Source organism: Scatophagus argus, chromosome 11 (assembly GCF_020382885.2).
Source record: "Scatophagus argus isolate fScaArg1 chromosome 11, fScaArg1.pri, whole genome shotgun sequence".
NCBI classification, from domain to species: domain Eukaryota; kingdom Metazoa; phylum Chordata; class Actinopteri; family Scatophagidae; genus Scatophagus; species Scatophagus argus.
In genome coordinates this window covers 2,218,773-2,236,835 of record NC_058503.1, presented here as the reverse complement: position 1 = coordinate 2,236,835, position 18,063 = coordinate 2,218,773, and the positions used below count along the sequence as shown (strand labels likewise).

At 42.1% G+C, this 18,063-nt stretch overlaps 2 protein-coding genes across 11 annotated transcripts in view; one reads left to right on the top strand and one right to left on the bottom strand.

The window, feature by feature from the left end:
- The window catches only part of pikfyve (phosphoinositide kinase, FYVE finger containing), a 31,942-nt gene extending 28,443 nt beyond the window's left edge, over nt 1–3,499 (top strand). For all 7 annotated transcript variants that reach the window (XM_046404089.1, XM_046404090.1, XM_046404086.1 and 4 more), the window contains 7 exons: nt 425–484; nt 628–804; nt 1,459–1,562; nt 1,643–1,771; nt 1,935–2,196; nt 2,331–2,405; nt 2,887–3,499. In XM_046404089.1, coding sequence (XP_046260045.1) covers nt 425–484; nt 628–804; nt 1,459–1,562; nt 1,643–1,771; nt 1,935–2,196; nt 2,331–2,405; nt 2,887–3,002 — 923 coding nt within the window. In that variant the 3' untranslated portion in view covers nt 3,003–3,499. The remainder of the gene's footprint in view (nt 1–424; nt 485–627; nt 805–1,458; nt 1,563–1,642; nt 1,772–1,934; nt 2,197–2,330; nt 2,406–2,886) is intronic.
- A 1,005-nt stretch (nt 3,500–4,504) lies between these two features.
- ankrd44 (ankyrin repeat domain 44) overlaps nt 4,505–18,063 on the bottom strand; it is a 37,222-nt gene continuing 23,663 nt past the window's right edge. For 2 of the 4 annotated variants that reach the window (XM_046404825.1, XM_046404827.1), the window contains exons 16-28: nt 16,027–16,138; nt 15,768–15,839; nt 14,913–15,114; nt 13,023–13,110; nt 12,791–12,908; nt 11,439–11,661; nt 11,225–11,312; nt 10,695–10,778; nt 10,305–10,450; nt 10,066–10,148; nt 9,765–9,847; nt 9,321–9,412; nt 4,505–8,557 (exon numbers count right to left, since the gene is read on the bottom strand). In XM_046404825.1, coding sequence (XP_046260781.1) covers nt 8,298–8,557; nt 9,321–9,412; nt 9,765–9,847; nt 10,066–10,148; nt 10,305–10,450; nt 10,695–10,778; nt 11,225–11,312; nt 11,439–11,661; nt 12,791–12,908; nt 13,023–13,110; nt 14,913–15,114; nt 15,768–15,839; nt 16,027–16,138 — 1,651 coding nt within the window. In that variant the 3' untranslated portion in view covers nt 4,505–8,297. Of the gene's footprint in view, nt 8,558–9,320; nt 9,413–9,764; nt 9,848–10,065; nt 10,149–10,304; nt 10,451–10,694; nt 10,779–11,224; nt 11,313–11,438; nt 11,662–12,790; nt 12,909–13,022; nt 13,111–13,348; nt 14,113–14,840; nt 15,115–15,767; nt 15,840–16,026; nt 16,139–18,063 lie in introns of those variants that run through there. The other 2 variants (XM_046404828.1, XM_046404829.1) reach the window with 2 other exon arrangements.

Genomic DNA, 18,063 nt, shown 5'->3' with positions numbered 1-18,063 from the left:
TTTTTCATATTTTAGTATGAAGCGTCCTCATTTTCTAATGTTTTTGTCAGTGAATGTTGTTAATGCTTCAAAATGTGGTTTGGCTGGGACATAAAGATTTAAACTGAGTAATCCAGAACAACAAAGAGTTGTTTAGAACGCTGAACTCACTAAAGTGATGAAAATGTACATCATGCAGCAGCTGTTTTTGTATGTCATCATGTGACATGCGCCAGAACATAAGCCACCTTTTTCTTTAATCGCCCTTTAATTTGGACCGACCTTTCCTGTTCGTGTCAACATGCTGCAACACGCTGGGCTTTTATTTATTTGAGGATTTACGGTAACACTTGGAAGATTTAAATTTACGTTTAGGGACACCTGTCCTTGAGGTATCCTGATCGTTCAGGTAAAATACTTTGTTTTTGTTAATATGTCTTTGCAGAGGATGCAGACTTGACAGATAAACAGAAAAAACAGACCCTGAATCCACATATCGAGCTGCGTGAGTATTTCTTCCTCTAACATATGTGTAGAGGAAGTTCAATCATGTTACACTGATTGAATGGCACCGAAGTGACCTCTCCCGAGTGTCGCTCCTTTGAAATACTTTACTAACGTCACCCTCGTCTGTTGTCAAATTTGTAGAATTCTCCGACGCCAACGCCAAATTTTACTGTCGAATCTACTATGCCGAGGAGTTTCATAAAATGCGCGAGGAGATCATGGAGAGCCCTGAGGAGGATTTTGTCCGCTCACTGTCCCACTGTGTCAACTGGCAGGCTCGCGGTGGAAAATCTGGAGCTGTTTTCTATGCAACAGAAGGTTCTCTCAGCACTACAGCTACAGCCAGTACCAAAGCGACAGTGAAATCTCACTTAGAGCATCTCTAGCTTCAGTAATGAGATGTGCATTGCTGAGTTAAATGTGGGGGAGATTTAGTTACGAGAGGAATTTGATCAAGTTATTATCATTATTATTATTTTTGGATTTGGAAATTGTTTGACATCCAGACTCCCCTTGTATGCTGATATTGCTCTGCTAGTTAATATCCAAAAGGTAACAGTGAAGTGTGGTCTTATATGATGTGTGTCAGTTCAAGACAAGTCATTCAATCAGTATTTTGTTTCAAATTTGAGGCAATAACAATTTCTTTTGCATGATACATTGTCCCAAAAATGGTTGCGACAAAGGTGTTATTATCTCTTTAATACCATTTTATACCTCTGACATAGAATATTCAGACATTCAGAAAAAATAGTGAGATATTCTAAATAAATTCTAAAACATAAATAAGACAAAACTACACAACTAAAACAGTAGATAAAATTAGTTCTGGGCTCTGTGAAGAAAAATTGCAGGTAAACACAACAAGCAATTAGAATTAATTAGTAGCAAAATTAGTAACATAATCAATTATGTGTTAGTCCAGGTCTCAGAAACATGTTGTTACCTTCTTCTTCTTCCGTGTGCCATCAGATGACCGGTTCATCCTGAAGCAGATGCCAAGACTGGAGGTCCAGTCCTTCCTGGACTTTGCACCTCACTACTTCACCTACATCACCGGAGCTGTGCAGCAGAAAGTAAGCATCATGCAGAGAAGTTTCTGTCTGGGTCTCACTGCCTCAATTGAAGTAAATAACAACCAAACTTTGTACCGCAGCGACCGACTGCGTTGGCGAAGATCCTGGGCGTTTACAGGATTGGTTACAAGAACTCCCAGAACAACACAGAGAAGAAACTGGACCTGCTCGTAATGGAGAATCTTTTCTATGGACGTAAGATGGCTCAGGTGAGACTCAGTACCACATAGTATTGTGATTTTAATTTGGGTATCAGTGCTAATATGAAATTTTGTTTCAGTTAAAAAAATGTATTTATTCTCAGAGGTTCTTCAGGTGAATAAAACTTCCAGAATCCTTGTAGTGTCCTGAGCTGTGACATCTCCTCTGTAGGTGTTTGACCTCAAAGGCTCCCTGAGAAACCGTAATGTGAAGACAGACTCAGGGAAGGAAAGCTGCGAGGTGGTTCTGCTGGATGAGAACCTTCTGAAGTTGATCCACGACAACCCGCTGTACATCCGCTCCCACTGTAAATCCATCCTGCGGGCCGCCATACACAGCGACGCCTATTTCCTCTCCAGCCACCTCATCATCGACTACTCCCTGCTCGTGGGGCGAGACGATGCCACTGATCAGCTGGTGGTTGGGATTATAGGTGAGAGGACATCTGAAATGGAGAATCATAAGCCTGTGTCATCTGTTTTTAATTCATTATTATTCTTCCTGCTGAGTTTGCTTCATCTTCTGACTCGGTGAGAACAAAAAATACATTTGGTCTCTTTACTGCAGATTATATCAGGACATTTACCTGGGACAAGAGACTGGAGATGGTTGTCAAATCCACTGGAATCCTGGGAGGTCAAGGTAATCTGTTCTCCACATTCTGTTTACACCATCCATGTCATCTGTTGGTTTTTTTTTTTAACACGCTGGAATGAACATGACATCTTTTTATCCCATTTTTATGAATCTGCTTGTGAATTTAGGTACACACACAACATAACTGAATATACAAACTGTGTAAGTCTAATACAGGATTAGTGAGGCTCGTGTTTATTTCAGAGATGATAAATGGTATTCTTCTGTTTTTCTTTTCTCAATGATTCTTCAGTTTGGTTATTAAAAAGTTGGGATTCATGTACAGAGGTGGAATATTTTTGCTTTCTTTCATGAAAAAACAGTCCTATGAGGAAGGACAAAATTTCAACCAAAAACTTCACTCAAAGTGGAATCAATATGAATGACAAAGCACAGACAGAACAAAAATATCAACTTGAAAATAAGAGCATAAGTGATGAACCCCAACTGATTGCCAGTGTTCTGCTGTTTCCTGTCGTGTCATTAGGGAAGATGCCCACGGTGGTCTCTCCGGAGCTGTACAGAGCTCGTTTCTGCGAGGCCATGGACAAATACTTCCTGATGGTACCTGACCACTGGACTGGTCTGGGCATCAACTGCTGAGCAATGCTGCCGTGTCCAAAGGCAGCAACAGGAAACCACACAGTCACCCGCTCTCAGACTTTCTATGCACAGAAGTCAGTTTCCTGGACAGAGGCCTCAGTATGTGAGCGTGTTTTTAATTTACCTGAGACCCACAAGCACACTGGATGTTGTAAATGTTAGAAAATGGTGCAGACCAAAAGCCTGAACAGTATACAGCACAGAATCATTCCACAGGAGCAGTGCCGCACTGCGAGTGTGCCATTATACAGACATTGTACATCTGTTTTTATCACTGGGGGCACATTACAGTATTAACAGGTTATAACTTATCACCCTCTGGATTCCTGATTTGTTTCATGGAGGGTTTGTTATTTTATTAGTGCCATGAGTTCAACTGTTTCAAGAGGACCTACTGAAAATGTTCAGTATTATGATTTGGTAAACAAACTCATTCGTGTAATTTACGTTTGTAAATGTACAGAGATTATGTAACTATTAAAATATTATTAACACTGTTTTATTAGAGGTATCAATCATTCTTTTTTAGGGGGTTAATGAGGTAAAAAGGGGATAAAAGTTGGATCACGCAGAGAGATTCGGAGCATTTAGCAGCTAATGACCCACGTTTTCCTCAGTTCAATTTATTTATATAGCACCTTATACAATCAAAAGTGTCTCTAGATGCTTTACAGAGACCCAGAGCCTGAACCCCCGAGCAAGCAGACAGTGACAAGGAAAAACTCCCTTTTAACAGGAAGAAACCTTGAGCAGGACCTGGCTTGCAAGGGAGAACCATCCTGCTGATAGTCGGATGAAGCTGGTGGAGACCAAAATATTTGACTCGCATCCATTATGATACTGAATGATGTTCCTCTGAAATTCCAGAGGAGTTTAAGCAACTGTTTGCAAAGTTCATCCTATCAGCTTAAGCACTTGATATATCAATGTTTCACAATTTGTTTCCTCTGCCCCCCCCAAAAAAATCAGTCCATGCACATGTACGGTATTGATCAAAAAAAAAAAAACATATTTGTTGTTTGCAGCTTGTCAGTTTGCTGATTCTGTATAATAGCGTGAAATATCTTTAGCTTTTAGAGCCGTGGTCAGACAAACACGCAAACTGAAGCTGTGAGTGTGGTCTTGGAAATTGTGATAAGGATGTAAATGAGTTCACTTAAAAAGTGGACAAAAGAAATTGACAATGAAAATAAAATTAGCTGCAGTCCGCAAAGAGCTACATAATTTGTCAAATTACACCAGAGAGAAATGTTTGAATTGGTGGCAGATAAACTCCTTTTAATAATACTTTTTGCTCCTTGGGATTTTTTTTTTTTTTCCTGGTATACATTAACGCTAAGTGAGCCGATTTCCACACAAGCCAAAACAGTGAAAATAAGACATCACAGAAAATGATCTCTCCTTTCGCTTCCACACCTGATTATTCCTCGCTCTGGAGAAAGAAATGAAGCAGCAACAGGTTCTATAATTAAGCTGAAAGAAAAAAAAAAACAGCACAACAGTAACTTCAAACAGCTTCTTTTTAATTGTACAGTTTATAGAAAACAAAAGGTAGCTGACAAACAGCCCTCAGCATGTCGTACTGCATCAGGAACTGGCATGAAACTCATCAGACACATGACCATAGCGATTGTCAGGACTGATGAAGATCATTTTCTGGTAGAAGAACAACTCTGGCAGACAGGTTCAGAGGTCTGCTTCAGCTCTGGGACAGAAAAGACTGTGCTTGTTAACAACGTGTGCTTATTGGCCTCGGGAGTCGTCTCCATTTCAGTCCAACCGCAGTTTCAAATCAGGTCATCAATGTGCATAACTTTTAGTCTGTTCTGAAAAGACAACTAAACCACTTTGTCGTGTGTTCGTATTCAGCCGTTCAGCATGGAGGCATCACGCTGGGCTCTCTGTGATGGAGATTTGTTTTTTCATACCAAGCTTTACAACAACATTATATACAAAAGCAGTTCAATTTCATATCAGTACCTAAATTAACACGCTCACACACACACACACACACACACACACACACAACCAACTTAAAGGATAAGTCTGGAGACATTCTGTAATTTTCCTAATGTCTACAAAGCTCAGGAAAAGGCCAGCACAAAAGTCTTAACGTATTCCTATGGGGCACAGAGCTCCACTGTTGTCCAAAAAATGGTTCAAATCATCACTAAGCCACACTGTTGAGCTGGGTGGCAGGTTTTCTGGTGTACATACCCACCAAATGTGTATCGATTCACTACTGAAAACAGTCCCCCAAAAATGCACTATTTACTCCCACTTGAGTAACATTTCCTTACAAACTAGAGTGCCTCACTGTTTTAGGAAATGATCTGACATGTTCTAAAAACCAAAGTATCCTTTTTTTTTTAAACATCCTTAGTGATGAAAGGGCTTGGGACTGAGTGCCACAGACAGGCTGAAAGCAACCGGAGGTGGACTAACACGGGTTTTGGTCTTTTAAGGTGACAGACTGAGAACCAGAAAAATATAGAACATCGCCAGTCTCCGAGGAGAGAAGACGGTGGAGTGAGACACCATTTCAGTCAAACTCAAACTGTGTCACTGAATGTGACGTCATCAGCCACATCACGTTCAACATAATGAGAAGAATCAGTCCACCCAAAAAATAATGGAAAAAAAAACGGCTGTGTTGGTTGTCCAGGTTATATGTGAGATTTCTCACTGTGCCAGTGGAGTGAATTCAATATTGCTCACAACAAGTAAAATTCAAAACTCGACATGCTGCTTCATTATTATGGTACAGTATGAACCATAATGTAGGTAGTCATAATGCATTAAGAGCCCCATCGAGAAACCTCTTGGTCATAACTAGTCAAGAGGATCCATAAGACACTTGAATTTATAATTCATTACAAATCATATCTAGAATTTTTTTGACTGTTGATATAGTGCATCAGAAAGCATTATGTATGTTCATGAATGCAGTCCTAAAAAAATGATGGATGCATTATAAAACACTATGAATGCCCCATAACGCTATAGATGTGGTCTTCATAGAAAGTGTTACTGGGTATTCTTTAGAGCAGTTGACAGTTGTTACCATAAGGTCCTTTTTGCTCTGGAGAAGCCCAAACTAAAAATATCTTGTTTCCTGCCTCTTGACTGTTATATCAGCAAAAATGAATAAGAAAAAAAAAATTCTAAAAATGTTTTGGTTATAATCTGAAGCAAATATCTCAAAACCCGGGCAAACCTGCACAGCTCAATACCTCTAGGGTTCCAAACAAAAATATTTGGTGATTTTGGTGAACTGATCCTTTAATAATAAAGATTAGTAGAATCTGTTTGTTGTTAAAAAAAAAAAAAAAGAAAAAAAAAGAATCAACATCAAGGCACTGGACACGTTTGAGACAATTGGCACATAGCTGGTGGGTGGACAAGCGGAGGGGAGGAGGGGAAGGAAATAAAAGTGGTCAAGGCCCTGTGTTACTCTACATTTAAGTGCTGGCAGTATTTGTACCATTGTGTAAAAGATAATAAATACCACAATGAAGTGAGCAGACCTGAAAAAGCTCTTCTTCACTTGAGAAAATTGAAGAACCAAGGCTTGCGTGAAAAGTATTCAATTGGTCACCATTGGCTGTACGGGACTACGGGCGTGTGCGACCACGTACTACAGGAAGGGACTAACACACACACAGAACAGTGCAGGAGGCCATTAAAGGCCACGGGATGAAATGAATCTCCGTTCATCAGTGGGTACATCCCAATTTCCTTATTTCATCACTTCCTCGCTCCGAGGGGGCGCGAGGGCAGATACATGAGACCCTCATTCACTCAAGTCCAGAGGTGGAAGAAGTACTCCAATCTTACAGTTAAGTAGCAATAGTGCAGTGACACACACTGTAAGAAGTCATGCATTTAAATTTCTACATACATAACAGTGCATACGCACGAGCATCAAAATATACTCAAAGTACCAAAAAAGTAAGTACGAGACTCATGCGGCCCATTTCAGAATAATGCACGTTATATGTTGTGCTAATGTGTTTATCACATTGAGTGATTGTGCACAGAATCAACATTTCATTATTCAGGTTGTGAATAACACGATGACGATCACACATCATTTGTCAGACGTGATGACGTTGGAGACGGCGTCTGAATTTGACGAAACGCCCGCCATACTCCCATGTTTACCGCTGTGTAGCATAAAAAATGTGGAGTTTTATGTTGTATCATCCAGCACAAAGAGGGTCTGAGAGTCCTTCAGCTTTTCGTTGTCTGTCTGCCATGGACCACAGTCACGTACGAGACTGTATTGTCATTTGAGATTACTTGCAACATTTCAGCCTCTGAGCAGTGAAGCTACAGAGAAGATCAGAAGCTGAATGGCAGCTCATCCAGCTGTGAAATCGTGAAATGTCAAACACTGTAAAAAATGCTCATCAAAATTTCCCACAGCTCAGAGTGGCGTGTTTGAATAGATACTTCAGATCGATTAATCGACCAATCGTGGCGGGTCTATCGGAAACCGGATCCAAAGAAGGGAGTTGAGATGTACCCACTGTGTCATATCCCCTTTCCTGTTGAATATTTTAACTACTGATCATCTTTCTGACGGCTGCACACTTCACATTTCAGCCACATTTCTTTAAACCCTAAAAAAAAAAAAAAAATCAGTTTGTGCTTCAGTTGTTAGCAAGTTAAAAACAAGCTCCTTGTAGCTCTTCTTGTGTCCCTCCAGTACATGTTAATTATTTACATGTGGAAGTCAAATATTTGGTACAACAACAAGCAAAAAAAAAAAAAAAAAAAATCCTAAAAAGGTTAAAATTACACTTAGCTTTCTTAATGGTCTACTTCATTTTGTACAAACAATTAAAAATGGCTTTTCTGTAAGACAAAACGAGTCTCAGAGGCAAGCTGCGATGCCATGCGGAGACTAAGTACCGAGGTCGGTTTGGATTTAAGCACCCGTGAGTAGAAAGAACAAACTGTGGTGTGAGTTAACACAAGCATGCAGACCATAACTGATCCCGATTCGATTCTTCTTCTTCTTCAGCCACAGCGTCACGGAGCAACTGATCCGGCTGCAGGAGTCAGTCCGGGGCAGTGAGGCTGCTCCGCCCGGTGATTTCTGAAAAGGGCACTAAGAGAAAGCACTGCCAGTGTCAGCTGTGTCGCAGACAAGTGTCGCCCCTTCTTCCTCATGACTGCACATCACAGATTGAAACACTGCATCATTCTTTAGGGGGGGCGGGGGTGAGAGGGTGAAGAGTTCAGGTGCACAGCTGGAGGTAGGGGGGGCAGAGGGTTGGTTTGCAGGGGTCAGAAGGTTTCCGAGTCCTCGGAGTCATTCTCGGTGGTTCCCTCGCTGGAGGGTCCCGAGGGGTTCCTGGGGCTGCGTGGGCCCCGTGGGCCAGTGCCTGGGCCTTTACCCACCTGATGAGGCAGCTGTCTCAGCAGGGAGCCTGGGGAGGGGGCCCCGGAGCTGCAAGGGGAGCAGAAAGGCATCATGGTAGCCAGAATGAGAGCCAGACAGTCAGCCACCTCTCTGCTAGGAGCACAAGCCAGAGCAGGCGTCAGACCTAAGGTAGAGAGACAGAGAGAGAAGGAGGGGGGGGGGGGGGGGGGACAGAAACAAAAAGGAAGGAGAGAGGGGGAGAGCGAGACGTGGACGTGGAGGAAGCAGGGAAGGCAAAGCAGAAGGCAAAGGAGGGACGGAGCAGCATTCCATTAGTGTTCAGCCAGCTGACACAGTATGCAAACACAGACACATGGGGGGGGGGGGGGGCACAGAGCACAGGGACGTCTACAGCTCGCACCAGGACAAACACGTTCAACAAAGGCTAACGGCACACGGAAAGCAGCGAGCAGCTGGTAAACAGCTTGAATCAGGGTTCCCACAGTCAGCACAGGCTGAAACTCCATCGCATCTTCTTCTTCATCTTCTTTTAAATCATTTACTTTCCAGTTTTAAAAAGGGATCAAACAGCCTGCGTCCATGACCTCAACATTTTACTCCAGTCAGAGTTACTTCTTTAAGCTCTTATTTGTGAAATATCTGAACAAGGTTTTCATGGACTGATAATGTTTGCAACATCCCCGAAATGTTTGCCACCTCTTTCCTCCCTCACTGGTGACAGCTCTGAAAAGAATCAATTTGTAAAATCCCTGACTGAAACCCTTTCCTAACTTCCATGACAGTCCACACATTCAGTGACCAGAAGGAACCCCTCGCAGCACACATTGAAAAAAAAAAAATTAGTTAAAATGAGTTCATGCTGAAACGGAGAGAAAAAAAACAGTTCATGCTGACTGATGACCACGGCATGCAGCCACCACACCTACCGTTCTCATCCACCTTCTGAACATTTGCTCCTCGGGACAGCAGCTCCTGGACCGCCTGCTTCAGGCCGCTTCGAGCCGCCAGGTGAAGAGGACTGGCAGAGACAGAGCCACAGAAGGTTTGAAACAGTAACGGTTCAGTCTACGACATCACTCACTCCACCTCCTCCTGCTGAGTTCCACATGGCGTTTTCCCCATTTCTCCGCTCTGCTACAAAAGGTTTTCCAGTGTTTTCTTTCACTCACACACTCCCCTGGTTCAAATAAAAATGTCGCCTCAGTGACCCAAATGGGCGCACTTGCTGCACGCCTTAAGTCACACGTTTTGATATCCGTAAAGACCGAAACATGCAGCCAAACATTCTCAAGTGAATCATTTTGAGTGCAACAAATCACAGAGAAACTAAAGAGTTCTCGTCGTAGTGGACTGAGGTTTTATATACTCACGTCTGCAGCGCTGCATTTGTGGCATTTATGAGTGCCGTGTCTGACAGCTTCTCCAGGATCAGCAGCACACAGTCCTCTTTTCCCTGTAAGGACAAGATGTGAGACGGAGACCTGATCCCAGTGTCAGTGCCAAGTCCTGACGTGTCACAGACTGTGACAGTGTTTAAATAGATATTTTTAACCATGACAGTGTATCAAATGACTGGGATAAGACATCCATCCATCCATTTTCTATACCGCTTATTGGGATAAGACAAACAATGAATAAGATGGGGGAAGAAGCCCCCATGTGGACACTTACATTACTGCAAGCTAGATGCAGGGCAGTGTTGCCATCTTTGTCTCTCAGACTGAGGTCAGGGTTGGTGCTGGTCAGCAGCAGCTCTGGAGCACAAGACAGAATTAGGGTCACGTCCACACACACAAACATTCATTCATTCATTCTTTCATCTAAGTCCACTTTCTAAGTCTAGAACCAATTGCTACCAAAGAAATGCTAAACATACTGCAGACCATAAGCCAAATAAAAGATCTGTGTACCAAGGGCTCCAGCTCTGCCCTTCTCAGCCGCCATCATGAGTGAAGTGCGACCTGATTGGTCTGCAGCGTCGACAGGTGCATCATGGGACAGGAGCAGCTGGATACAGTCAACGTGACCGGAAAACGCTGCAGCATGAAGAGGAGTTCTGCAGGGGGGGAGAGGGAGGAAGAGGAAGGAATGAAACACCTCCATTCTTATGAACAGCTGAACCATAACCAATTCATGACTAACCACAACCTCCACCTGACCTCAACCGACACCTTAAGATTAAGCACAAATGATAATTCGCCTCACTGGGACTGAGCCTCAGCCCACATGAGGACCGCTGGTCTTGAGAAGTTGGTGTGTTCGTGCCAGGAAAGAACCAAACAGGTGACATCTAGTCGTACCTGTCCTTAGCATCTTTGCAGCCAGCAATGTCTGATCCCATGGCCTCCAGCAGCAGCGACGCACACGACTCATGATCATTCATTCTGTTATTTTAACAAACAAGCAGGTGTCAGAGATGAAGGAAAGTGAAATCTGGAAGAAAACTTGAATACAGAGAAAAATAAATGCCTCTGTAGCACTTCTTCTACGTTCTAAAAGCATTTCCTGTGAGCTGTCCTCACCGCTGTTCACAGGTATATGCAGGGAACAATGCAGAAAGATACGTTGCCTTAAACCTTGATAGCTGTGCTTAGATCATTTGTCAATAAACCAATCAGCAGTTTAGCATTTACCAATCTGATTATCACTGAACCATTTATCAATTTAACATTTTAATTATTAGCTGGTTGCAGTTTCTCTAGTCCAAACAAATCACACAGTTCACCAGTGTTGTTTCACATTGATAAGACTATCTGATGAATCAGTTTATAGTATAAACATGGACATTTTTCAATTTAAAAAAATGCTTAATGTGCAGTGTGTGACTTACACAGCACAGTGCAGAGGGGTGAACGGGTTCCCATCAATACAGCGACAGCCCTTCTGCTCGAGCAGAACCTCCACACACCCCTCATGACCTACAGACAAACACACACACACACACACACACAGCATTGGAAAAGTTTTTTTTATGTTCAGAAAACATCAAGTGCAGCAGACTATCCACGAGTGTGTGTGTGAGGGTGTGTGTGTGTGACGCTGACCGTAGTAGCAGGCCCAGTGGAGAGGTGTGTATCCATTGTGATCTCTCAGCGGGGGCAGGGATGACGGCTCGGAGCAGGCGATGCTCAGCAGCTCACTCAGCCAGGAGGCATGGCCTCGGGCCGCCGCCAGGTGGATGGCGGTACGTCCTTGCGAGTCGCCAAGCAAAACCGAAGCCTCCTGCTCCAACAGACACTGGATGCACTCCTCCTGACCACAGAGCAGCTGGGGAGAGAAGATACGGGTCACAATCGGGCTCAAATCGGGCTAAATCAACTTTACTGTTTCTGCGGGTTTTAACTCCTTCACTCAAAGTTCACTTTATCTGCACACACTTTATAGAACATAACACAAGTCTCGTGATTCAATTCCCATGTTTCTGTGTGGTATAAAAGAGAGTATTTTCTCACAGAGACAGAGATCTGAGAATCGCTTATCTAACATAAGGAAATATTATCATTTAAAGGAATGCTTTGAAATATGGTCAGCAATGAAGTACATGGCGCATAAATAGTATTTAATGGGCTAAGACATGCAAGAATATTAGTACTGTGTAGCGTTTTAAATGTCGCCATGGGAGACAGATGAAAGAATGGAGTACATACAACATACTGCATTCAGTCTACAAACCAAAGTAGAATAAAACATGTATTTCTATGTACTGTGCCTTTAAATGTCCATCTATCAAATTCTATCTCGCAGTTTCTTTTTCTTCTGAATTTCGTGATCTCTTGAATTTACAGATGAACCGCATCGACACAGCAGCAGCCCTCTTTGATTTAAATGATCATTAAACAGAAACCGGAATTTCTGCGATTATGATATTCTTGCCGGTAGGACAAAACAATTAAAAGCGCTTTGGTTTTGGAGCTCGCCACAGCTGCTGCCTCTGCCTCAGGTGGTGAAATTAATTTGCTGTATTGTCCCTTTTTTTGGTCATTGGGCTCTTCTTGCACTTCTCACATATTACTGTGGTTTGCTGTAAAAACAAACCGCTTCTGAAGTCACTCCACTTTCTGGAAATAACTCCTACACCGTGAAGGTGGTAGCAATGTTACTTGGTTTGTTTGGTTTTCTTTTTTTAAATCATTTCTAAAAATTATATCAGTATTACTGTGAAGGATATGACACAGCCTTTATTCAAAATGTTAAATCAAGAAAGCAATGGACTGTGAAACGATACATGAAGGACAGAGAGGTGATACAGTACCTCAAAGACTTATTCCACTACACAATATCAACCCAATTTAAAGATATACGAGAAGAGATATAAGTGAAAGTCTAAAGCTAACTTAATTAGCACACTCCAGACTCGCCTAAACACACCAAGTCTTTCATACAGTGTAATTCTTACCCCGAGGTGCAGAGAAGTGAGGCCATGGTTATTGGCCAAGTTGACGTTGGCTTCCCTCTCCAGCAGCAGCGACACAGCGTCCACGTGACCCCCCGCCACTGCCAGCATCAGAGGAGTCCTGCAGACGAGGAAGAGGCAGAGGACGTGTGACAGAAAGACAAGATGCGCTACTAAATAAAACCGGGAGAGATAAGGAAAAACTGGACTAAGAAGACAGAAGAGGATCACTTACTGTCCCTGAGAGTCAGCAGCATCCACGAGTTCTGCACTATCCGATTCATCCAGCAGGAGGCGCACACACGTCGTATGGCCATTCATCACTGGAGGCAGGGAGCAACACAGTGACAGTGGGAGAACAGGAAACAGAGAGCAACGCAAATGTTTATTAGGTCAGTTAGATGACACACGAGTTCAGTGAGATTAAATGGCTCTTCCTGCTGGACCTGATGGTCCTGCTGTGGGGACAGAGCAGGAAAGAACCACAGTCCCAACCAGAGCGAGAAGTTCACTGAGGAGAAACTCTACTAATATTTACGGTACAACAAATAAATCGTTTATATACATGCTGATAGGAGCAAAAATCAATTATGTGCACAAAGACACAGGAGACAACTTTATTTTACGGTCTTTGTAAACATTAGGTAATAGGTAATAAGGCCCTTATAATATTCTTATTACCATTATTATGTGTTAATAAGATAAGACTACATAAGTGTTACTAATAGCATCATATACATGCTCATTCTTACAGACTTGTTATAAACACGTAAGAAACAGTTTATAGACTGCATAAGAACATTAACAAAAGCCTTGAGAGTTTCTTAAACCTGTTCATAAGAGCACGACAGTTATTGAGTGTAACTAACTTTGCCATGTTAGGGTTTACTAAGCTTTATTGGTTGATTGAGAATAATGCATTTATTAACACTTCACTGTGCTAACTGTGCTAACCCATTATTCTTGCTTTTTAATATAGCCCTCTGGTAGAAACCATGAAAAACAGCCCCAAACATGTACACATACTGTGGCTCAAGACGCAGAGCGGGTGGTCCAGTAATTAGAAGGCCAGTGGTTCAATCCCTGGCCCCTGCAGCCTAAATGTCAAAGTGTCCTTTGTCAAGATATTGAACCCCAAATTGTTCCCGATATCTTGTCTTCCGTCAGTGTGAGACTGTTTGTGTGAACGTTATCGCTCCTGAAGAGCACGTGGCATCTTGCAAGGTATCCTCTGCCACCAATGTATGAACGGGTGTCCATTTACTTTTGACTAAATGCAGCTACTTTAGAAATGTGTTAACTGTGGCAGAGAAACAGGATGACTACCGTATTTTTCGGACTATAAGTCACACTTTTTTTCATGGTTTGGCTGGTCCTGCGACTTATACTCAGGTGCGACTTGTATAATAAAATATATATGGTAATTTCACATGTTCACGCTGACAGTCGCGAGGGGGCGCTCTAGGCTGGTGTGCCAGTATCTGCTACGCTCCAGTACCACCGAAAAATTGAGAAAGACAACTGAGAAAGACTGAACACAAATGGCCCAAAAAGAAAATCATACCCTGCAAATTACAAGCTGCAAGTAGTGAAATATGCAGCCGAAAACGGTAATGGAGCAGCTGAAAGAAAGTTTGTAGTTAGCGAGAAACTTGTGAGGGACTGTCGAAAAGCGGAGGCTACTCTAACTGCAATGAAGAAAACCAAAAAAGCTAATCGTGGGCTAAAAGCTAGGTGGCCACAGCTAGAGGAACAGGGTTTGGTAAACTTATGTTGTTTATGTTATAGTCTATATAATCTGAATATCTGTTATTGTGTTACATTAACATACCAGACACCCATTCAGCCCGTTGTTCTCTAACCTATTGTTATTACTGTAATTTACCATTCAAGATGAAATATCTGTTCTTGGTCTCTGATTTTATAAAATAAATTTCCCCACAAAAATGCGACTTATAGTCCAGTGCGACTTATATATGTTTTTTTCTTCTTCATTATGCATTTTTTGGCTGGTGCGACTTACACTCCGACTTATAGTCCGAAAAATACGGTAAGTTGTTATTGACAGAAACACAGCAAAACGTGGTCAACTTCACATGGCCTGTGAGAATGAACGGAAACCCACCTGCCAGGTGGACTGGGGTACGGCCGTGCTCGGTGTCGGTGGTGCGCGGCGACGCCCCCTGGCTGAGGAGGGTGTGAACACAGTCAGTGTGGCCCCGAAGGGCAGCCAGGGCCAGAGGAGTTCTCCCAGCCTCGTCCCCCTGGTCCACGTCTGTCTCCCCCTGCAGCAGCACCTCCAGAGCCTGAGCATGGCCGTGGTATGCCTGCACAGAGACACAACACATTTACTGCAACCTTATTGAAAAAAAACCCCAAAAAAACAGACCTTAAAGATGAATATAATTAATTATAATTAGAGCAGCTTTGATATCCTTACTTTAACTGCATTTACTGTCAAAACTGATTTCAGGAAAGAATTAATTTAACGTTTAACCCATTACAAATAATTTTAACGCTCATATCTACAAAACATGTTTGACAAGTTTGATGATTTGATTCACTTGAAACTCTCACTCAAAAATGAGGAATCACAAAGAGTAATTCATAGCTCTTACAACTTGGAGCTCACTGATGTAGCTTCAGTTACAGTAACGCTGCACTACTTAAAGCAAATGCTAAGATCTAGAAACACAACAACAATGCTGCTAATGATGTTCAGATTTATAGACTTGATGATTTATAGTTTGCTTTCTTCAGTTAAATTTAAAAATTGGATATTTTGAAAAAAACATGCATTGTATCAATAATACTATCAAAAAACACATACATAATGTACTAACATCTCATGTTACCTTTGCATATGTGTGTGTGGGCTCAAGATCAGCTGACTGGGGACACCAGATGCAACTGTCCCAAGTGACCAAAGTAATAGGTCTGTGCGTGTGTGTGTGTGTGTACATATGCATGTGTGGCTCACAGCTAGGTGCAGCGGGCTCCTGGCGTTGGGAGATTCAGGGCCATCTTGGTGATTGTCGTCTCTGTCCAGCAGCTGCAGACCACAATGATACACACAGACACATATTCCTCTGAAATCAACAAGAAACCCACGGAAGCCCACCCATATCAGCTGCATCAACTTGCCAATGTTATTTTCTTTTTGTTTAGAAGCAGCGGACTGAGAAGAGGCCTGGAGTCACAATCCAATAATACAACTATTTCCTCCTGTGTGTACTGACCAGTTCCAGACAATGCCTGTGTCCATAGGCTGCAGCGTAGTGGACAGGACTGTATCCCTGTTTGTCTTTCAGAGAGGCCGTCGCTCTGCTCTGCAGCAGGAACTCCAAACATCTGCAACACAAACAACATTTCGGCCGTCATTTACACAATACAAGTACTCACCAATGCTGGGTGAAGGATTGCAAGGAGTCCCTGTGATAACAATGTTCAAATACTGTGTGTAACATAAGAGGCACAAAGAGTGTGTGATATGCGCAAAGCTTTTTTAAACATTAGTCAGAGTTTGCATGTCTTTTCTTACAACTGTGTGCACAATTCAATTTCAATTCAATTTATTTATATAGCACCTTATACAATCAAAAGGGTCTCTAGATGCCTTACAGAGACCCAGAGCCTGAACCCCCGAGCAAGCAGACAGTGGCAAGGAAAAACTCTGAAGAAGAGACATTCTGTACCTTCTGCATGTGGCTGCTCGCTGTGTGCTTGCCCAGTCAGAACCGTGAAAAAAGACAGAACTCTATTCAAACTGTCAACAAATCCCATGAATTCACCACAGCTAACAATGTGTTAGTCCATCTTTCAACACTTTATCACTTCACTACCCTGTCACTGGCACTGAGTAGGGGTCTAAACCTAACGCAGCTGATCCACGAACCATACAAATCACCTACCACAGCTGAGATCCATGGAAATAAAGCATGGATCACATAGCGTGACAGCCTGCAGAGCTGCAATGAGACGCTAAAGACAGATGGGCATAGTGTTCTACCCTGAAGTATAAAATACTTTGCAGATTCAGAATATTCAGTGATGGCTATTACTCACGGTGTACAACCGATCAGATTCTTGTGGGTGGGATGCTGAGTGACACCACAGAGTTGTGAATACAGACGAAGAGAGGCAGCTGCGTAAGAGCCAAAGCAGCACATTTTTCAATGCTTATTTTATCGGCAATCAAAAAAATACATAAATAAACACTGACGCTGTCAATCAGAAAAAAAATGCTGAAAATTGGATCCAATAATTGGCTATCTATATCTGTATATCTATCTATGTCTATATATCTCTATAGCTATCGATCTATGTATAGAATAGAAATATAAGGAGAAAAGGAAAACAGTTTCTACAGATTGACTATTTTTTAAAAACTATTTCTTCAGGGAGGTCTCACAGACAACCAGAGCGTCTTGTAAAACAGTCTGACCTTTCAGCCACAGGGCAGCTCCACTTGAGCAGCTGGAGGCCTCCACCCAGATACTTACTGCAAGTCTACTTTTTGTTTTCTGAGATCTCTTTGTGGTTTTTTTGGCTTGTTATTTTAGTTTTTAGTAGCTGTGACTAATGCCACAACTTCATCTGTGAACTGCATTGCGGTGTGCATCAATTGAATACTCACAGAAGGAGCACTTTAATGAACTATTAACATTTGCCTTTAAAATCTCAGAAAACTGTTCAAAACGCTTGTTAGAATTCCACATTTCCACAGATGTCACAAAGGAGACATCTTCAGACATCTTGTTCAATTCAACCAAAACCCACATTAAGTTTACTATCACGCGCGAAGAAGAAAAACATCAAATATTATGTTATTCCCACGTGAAAGATCACTGAAACAATTAATCAATTATCAAAATACCTTTTCATTAAATTCCTTCCATTAAATTATTTTTTTATGTCATTTTCTTATTCCTTAATTTTATTTGATGAGTTTATCCTTGTTTATTGTTTGTAGTAACTCTGTCAGGTAATGTTGTTGGTTAGTAATGTTGGTTCTCAAACAAAAATAATAATAAAAAAAAAACCAAAGCATACAGCTGTTTTTGAGATTGATGTTCAATAACTGCTTTTAACTGCTTAACATTAGTATGTAGTATGGCACAGGGACACAGCCTTGGTAAAAATGCCATACACACTCACCGGCCACTTAGTTACACCTGTTCAAACCGCTCATTAACACAAATATCTAATCAGCCAATCACATGGCTGCAACTTAATGCATTCAGGCATGTAGACGTGGTCAAGACAACCTACAACCA